Source organism: Macrobrachium nipponense, chromosome 10 (genome assembly GCF_015104395.2).
Source record: "Macrobrachium nipponense isolate FS-2020 chromosome 10, ASM1510439v2, whole genome shotgun sequence".
NCBI lineage: Eukaryota > Metazoa > Arthropoda > Malacostraca > Decapoda > Palaemonidae > Macrobrachium > Macrobrachium nipponense.
Window position 1 is genome coordinate 109,317,416 of NC_087204.1, and position 7,500 is coordinate 109,324,915.

At 34.6% G+C, this 7,500-nt stretch overlaps 1 protein-coding gene and 1 long non-coding RNA gene across 4 annotated transcripts in view; both read left to right on the forward strand.

Moving 5' to 3' along the window:
* The first annotated feature begins 2,807 nt into the window (after positions 1 to 2,807).
* Positions 2,808 to 7,500, forward strand: part of LOC135223895 (pro-resilin-like) — a 71,592-nt gene continuing 66,899 nt past the window's right edge. Inside the window, exons 1-2 of one of the 3 annotated variants that reach the window (XR_010316608.1) lie at positions 2,808 to 2,927; positions 3,026 to 3,323. Coding sequence is in view for 1 of the 3 variants with exons in the window: in XM_064262813.1 (XP_064118883.1) it covers positions 2,829 to 2,927 (99 nt within the window). In the remaining 2 variants the exon portion in view is untranslated. Of the gene's footprint in view, positions 2,928 to 3,025; positions 3,324 to 7,500 lie in introns of those variants that run through there. The other 2 variants (XR_010316607.1, XM_064262813.1) reach the window with 2 other exon arrangements.
* Positions 6,646 to 7,500, forward strand: part of LOC135224237 (uncharacterized) — a 1,464-nt gene continuing 609 nt past the window's right edge. Inside the window, exon 1 of the long non-coding RNA XR_010316691.1 lies at positions 6,646 to 6,736. This is a non-coding gene — a long non-coding RNA (uncharacterized LOC135224237). The remainder of the gene's footprint in view (positions 6,737 to 7,500) is intronic.

Sequence of the window (7,500 nt, forward strand, 5' to 3'; positions counted from 1 at the left end):
CCCAAGACTATATATTGTTTGACCAACAAGGCACCCCACCCCGTTGGTTATTTTCTGAGCTGCGATAATATTCGCAAGTATCGGTTTGAATACTTCACATCTATCGTTGTTTCTTGTAGGTAGGTTTGAAGTCGGTAAAACACAGTGAAATAAACCAGCTATATTTAACAAGTTTACATCACAATGATAACGACAGGAAGATTTGAATAGCTCTTCCAGCGGAGAAGTGTGATAGAAGTCTGATATACAATTCTGTTGCGAGAACATTCGTTGAGCGACATATTGCACAATGTTACACAAACACGCGAGTATACGGATCTAGGTCTGTGACGTAGGTACAGGCTATCATGAGAACGTCAACATGTATTTTGCCAATGGGGCATCGGTTGGCGTTGCCTTTCTAAACTGGTGATCCAGGTGTATTCAAATGAAGATGTGATACAAAGCAACGTCAAGGCAATGTCAGCTATTCACTAACTGTTGTTTAGAAATACTGCAAGATCCGACTGGACTACAGGCGTCATCACGTTAACACAACAACATGATGCTACACACAGAATGACGCAATACATTCTAATTAATATGTAATTTTTACTTATATAAGAGAGCTTTTACATGGATGTGACTTCCTGTGTCACTCACAGGACCAAAGAATATTGATACGCTATTGAAGCACACTAGGACAAATAATATAATATGCCCGTAGTGGATGAGTTCCGGTATATAATAAAGTATAGGGATACAAAACGAATACGGAAAGACATACGATATAAACAAAACGGATGAAACAGGTTAGATCATACACCTAGACAAAAAGCTATCTGGTGTTTACTATGTCTTGGTATATTTCAAATTTATATGTATAAATATAATAAAAGGAGCCCATAAAAACGTCAAAATATAGAAAGAGGAGAGAGACAGCTGTCTCTGAAATAAAGTACTTTTTTTTTTTTTTCAATATTTTGGCGTTTCTATGGGCTCCTTTTATTATATGGAATTCTGTTGTAACAAAACGTTTTTACCAATCATATATATATATATATATATATATATATATATATATATATATATATATATATATATATATATATATATTATATATATATATATATAAATTGATATATTTTCATATATGTAAACCGAAGGGGAATTTTTTTGTTGATAATAATTTCGTCCCTCATGGGATCGAACCACCATCCAGCGGACAGTAACGAAATCAGGACGACATTGACGTTAACGATTCGGCTAACAAGTGAGGCTGAAAGTTTATACCGATTCTGACCTTACAAATTACCGCCGAACTCGGTTTTTCGTAATTAGAATCGCTATCCAACCCCCTCTACCATGTTAGCCAATTCGAACGTTTGACGAACGTAGTCACATTATTAATAATTATCACATCACCGTCCGCTGGACGGTGGTTCGATCCCATGAGGGGACGAAATTATTATTAACTAAAAAATTCCCCTTCGTTTACATATGAAAATATATCAGTTTCCGAGGTAGAGCGGATTAGATATTAAAGGAATATGAAAATATATCAATTCCGTGGTAGAGCGAATTAGATATTAAAGGACATTTGTAGCTCGAATAATTTATATGAATCACGGTGATGTGATGATTGATTCATATATGTATATATTATACAATATATATATATATATATATATATATATATATATATATGTATATTATATTCTATGAGTACATATATGAATGTCTATCACAAGTGCGTGACATTCATATTCACATTCATAATATCAGATTCACCATACCTTGGGAATAAGTTTACACCCAAAGAAAATAGTGAATTCGATATTGAAAGACATCAGTGGTTTAATATCTGGGATGCTAAAACAATACAATCTGTAACACTACAACTTCACAATAGAAATGACGGTATAATTATACGCTCAAAACCTTTTTGCAGAATAACTTTGATCCTTTTCGTATTCCTATAAAATGCTAATTTTGCCTCTGAAAAGGAACCGAAAGGCGTCAACGGGTGTGGGCCAAAACAAATCCAATGAAAAAACGACGGGTGACCGTGAATGCGTAGTATATATGCAATAGTGTCTCCAAGTAGCCTCATCATTTGCAAGAGTTTCAACCATGAACACCAGTGTAAGCCAGCGAATAACTGTTTTCACAATATATATATATATATATATATATATATATATATATATATATATAGTATGTATATATATATATATATATATATATATATATATATATATATATATATATATATGTGTGTGTGTGTGTGTGTGTGTGTGTGTGTGTGTGTGTGTGTATGTATACAAAACTATTTGTGATATATATACACAATATATATAAATAAATATATATAATATATATATATATATATATATATATTATATATAGTTTCAAACTCTTTTGTACCTATATATATATATATATATATATATATATATATATATATATATATATATATATATATATATATATGAGAGAGAGAGAGAGAGAGAGAGAGAGAGAGAGAGAGAGAAAGAGAGGGAATATTAATTCTTACATCATCGTTTGAGATAAATGATCTGGTTGAAGTACTTAATAAGTAAGTATGTGTGTAAGATATGAGAGAAGAGAAGAGAGAAGAGAGAGAGAGCGAGAGAGATAGAGAGAGAGATGAGAGAGAGGACTATTAATTCTCACATCATCGGTCCAAGGATAAAGCATCTGATTGAAGTACTTAATGTAAGTATGAGAGAGAGAGGAGAGAGAGAGAGAGAGAGAGAGAGAGAGAGAGAGAGAGAGAGAGATACAAACCAAAATCTACTCTTACAGTAATTTTCCTGTGCTGCTTGATGGCTGTCGCCACTGCCCGTCCAGACAGACCCGTCCACGACGGGTACGGGTATTCTGCCCCTGATCACAAACTGTCCTACGGGCATGAGAAATACGAGGTAAAATTACCTTTACTTTTCGCTTATTTATACAGAGAGATTTTAAAATAAAAAATTATACTTATAATTTATTTTTGAATCAACATCGTCCTTGACAGAAGGGAATGCCTTTCGACTTCACTACGACGTCAAGGACCATTACAAGGGGCTCGACTACGGCCACAACTCCAACTCCGACGGGAACCTCGTGACCGGTAAGTACTACGTCCTCCTCCCCGACGGTCGCACTCAGATCGTCACTTACACTGGCCGACCACTACAAGGGCTACCAGGCTGAGGTCGCCTACGAGGGGGAAGCTAAGTACCCTGAACCTGGGCACTACAAGGCTGCCCCATCCTATGATCATCCTTCCCCTGCTTATGGGACGCCAGCTCCATCCTACGGCCATCCTACCCCTGTTTTATGGGGACATCCAGCTTCATGCCTATTGAGTTATAGATTAGATGTAAATCTCTATTTATAATATCAATAAATTAATGTAGTAAAATTATACCTATGTTTTTATTCTAAGAAACCACAAGAATATATCACCATTATATTTACCTAATATTTATTTCCCTTTTTAAAAAGACTAGGTTACTTGGCTTTATCTGAATTTCTCTTTTTTTTTTTGTACAAAAATATATATAAATATATATACATATTTTATATATGTATATATAGATATATAAAAAAAACATCAAGGATAATTCATAAAAGCCGCGACCATTCAATATTGAGCTTAGGGAAAATCTTACCCTTAATTCTCAATGAAGAGAATACATTACACCTCTAGTGATGATGACAGAGAAACCTCCACTTTGTTGATATGATCTGCAGACCTTTGATTTGGTAGGTAAACATTGTATCCTTCATTCACAGAGGGCTTGAAAGGAGTGGTCCTGGATGAGGTTGTTCATATAATTTGGAATGAAATATGTCTACTCACGGATGATGGGATGGAGAGCAGATACTATTAAGCATATCTTAGTTTAGCCAAACCACTGATCTGAATAACAGCTCTCATAAGGCTGGCCCGAAGGATTAGATACTTTTACATGGCTAGGAACCAATTGGTTATCTAGCAACGGGACCTACAGCTTACTGTGGGATCCGAACCACATTACATCGAGGAAAATTAATTCTAATCACCACCAGAAACTCCTCTGATTCCATTTAGGCAGAGCGGGGAATCGAACTCGGGAACACATGAATCGGTAGGCGAGCACATAATCCACTCGTCCAACGAGGAACTGGAGAGCAGATGATACTAAATATGGGTGCAATATGCCCGCTATGATTCCGGAATACATTCAGTTACGTGTAAATAACTTCTCCCTTCATTACTCCTGTGGCTGAGCGGGAGGGATATCGACTTGACAAATCAGAGGCCAATGGCTGAAATCCCCAAGGAGAAGTCGATCTTTATCGTCTATTCCCAGGCGAAATTGTTTGCTCATTATTGTAATAAAAAAAAACCGGCGCTGTTACCAATTCAGCGTTCAGGAATGTAAGTGAACTTGGGAAACCATAGCTGTTGTGTTTTTCCTATACTTAGACGGTACTGTCGGCCTAGGGGAAGGTAAAATGAGGAATTGTAGTCTTCAATTCCGCAATTATGGAACTAAGTGTGTTTGAGGTCATACGCTCAGTTCCTTTCAGGTGCTGTTGGGTTGAATATAGACTTACTGAACTAATAACATATTTCTAAATTATCTTTGCTAAGTGAATTCTGTTGTATCGTGAGTAGATTTCTAGAAAAAAATAAATAAAAAATGCGCCTAAGTTTCTTCCACGCAATCGAGTTTCGCTACAGCGTATAATGCTGTAAGAGCAGAGGCCCATGAAGCTTCAGCACGGCCCGGTGGTGGCCTGTCCTATAGCGCTGCCAGACACACGATCACGGCTAAAGGTAACCTTCAATAAAACAAAACTACTGATGCTAGAGTGCTGCTATTTCGTATGGCTGATGACTGGTGTGTGGATGATCAGCATACTAATTTGCAGCCCTCTAGCCTCAGTAGTTTATAAGATCTGAGGGCGGACAGAAAAGTTTTCTTTTACAGAAACCTGAAAAATGTATTCATCATAAGACGATGCGGAAATTCGAGTAAATACTTATGAGACCGGACAATATCAAAGAGGTAAGAAAATGAAAATAATGAATGTAAATCCAATACGCCATACTTTCAGTTTCAGATTTGGTTATTTTGTAACGTGTTCAAAATCGGAAATCACGAGAGAGAGAGAGAGAGCGAGAAGAGAGAGAGAGAGAGAGAGAGAGGCAGCATTAATAAAAGGCCTGTCCCACCTGTCCACAATAAAAAAAAAAAAAAAAAAATCCGAGATGGTGACTTTCGCGACAGAAGCTGAGATAGGAATAGTTTTGGCTTTTACGGAGTCTGACCAAAAACAAATATCTGGCTTTATTCTTCCGGACTCCTAAAGTGATCCATTTCACTGATCAAATGATAAGCAAGCACTGCAGTGAAAAATTACTGTCACTTACATACATACATACACCCAAATATGTAAGACAAAGTATGTATTCTTTATGTATACATTCAGAAGACTTTCAATATCAATTAATCAGTTAACTTAATGAACGCTTCCTAAGAGATTCTCTTGGTATTTTATGAAGCCGACCATGCCTTCATTAAGAACATTTATAAATATCTGTCACTAATTTTCAGCTTAAGCAACGTCCACGTACTAATTATATAAATAAATTTAATTTTTTTACACATTATATATATATATATATATATATATATATATATATATATATAGTATATATATATTATATAATACATACATACACACACACACACATATATATATATATATATATATATATATATATATAGTATAGTATATATATATATATATATAGTATATATATATACATATATATATATATATATATATATATCATATATATATATATATATATCTATATATATATATATATATACTGAAATACATTGGAATGTTATTTGAAACTTAAAAATCCCACATAATCTCCGTCAATGCTTTTCAAACTCAAGAGGAATTTATAAATTTTTCATTAATTATTCATAATAGTTTTGAAATTCCACACACAATCTTGTTTGCGACTCTCTTGGCTATGGTTAAGAAAAGCCTTGTAATTAAATATTCTAATGTGAATATAAAAAGCATTTTTATATATTCGATTGATCACAAAGAGATTGTCATTAAAGTAATTTTCGTTTACATAACCCAAGATGTCGAGTTACGTCTACAACCAAAAAATAAAGACGCAGTCGGCCCAAGTTATACGAAAACTGGAAAACTCACTCACTTTTGCATCAACAAAACCGAACTAACAATATTTTAGCAGCGATTATGAGCGAAAGTATTTTGTGGCTGACTATTTTCAAGTTCAGCAGGCCCGTTGAGGCCAAAAATCCCACATTACAGGATACCGACCTACACTAATGGGTGTGGCCCAAGACTGGAGACACTCCTTGACCATGAGTAAATAGTATATATATTAAGGAACTCCTCGACTTCTGCACATTCTGAAGCGACCATCATGAACTCTAAGGTGAGACACGAGAGCTATATAATCTTTTAGCACATTTCCGTTGATGAAATGACTGATCTATGAGTGCAGTTTTTTGAGGGCATTGTGATATATAGTGTTTTGGAAAACGGAAAAGAAATTCAATGTCTCTTTGGATTTGCTTATTTCAGGCAATTCTGTGCTGTCTGGCAAACCGTGGCATTGGCTCGTCCCGACAGGCCAGGTTACGGATACCCAGCACCTGCTCATCCCGTTTCGTACCATGCTCCTGAAAGTTATGAGGTGAGAGTCTACTCTTCTTGCAAGATTCTTTTTTTTTTCTCTTCCTAATTCCACCAAATGTGCTGCAAGGATCATTTAAACACCTTTGCAGCTTTGGTTTTAAAATCAGCTTAGAAATGTATATACTCTGTTATGATTCCCTAAACTAATACCGTAATGCGTCGAGGGGAGATTAAGATATTGTTGCAAATTGCTATTAATTATTTTTCTATTCTACTTTTGATGTAAATTCGTATGAAATATTACTCAGCATGTACAGCAGAATGATAGATATAATGTTTCATTGTTTGATTCCACTTTTGTTCTTAAAATTTGTTTGAATACTACATATACCATCTTGAATTTCCCTAAAACTAGTTTTACTTTCAAATTAGTTTTAAATATGGCGAAATATGCGTAACTTGTCATATTTCCCTTGACCAATATTACACGAGAGGAGATTCGTCTATTGATGCAAATTTCTATAAAAAAATTTTTGATTCAACTTTTGATGTAAATTCATATCTAACATTCCTATTCTTGCACAGCAGAATGTTGGTTATAATTATAATGTTGCATGCATTTTATGAAGCTTAAAAAACCTATATACTTTTTGAATGAAAAGAATGTAAACTGAAAGATACAACTATCAGCAGGTTTGATATTGGTAAATTATCTATTATTATTATTATTATTATTATTATTATTATTATTATTAGAGACGAGACCTTCTCTGGGAGCAGCAGCGTTGATAATAATAGCTGTTTCTACGGCATTCAATTTGT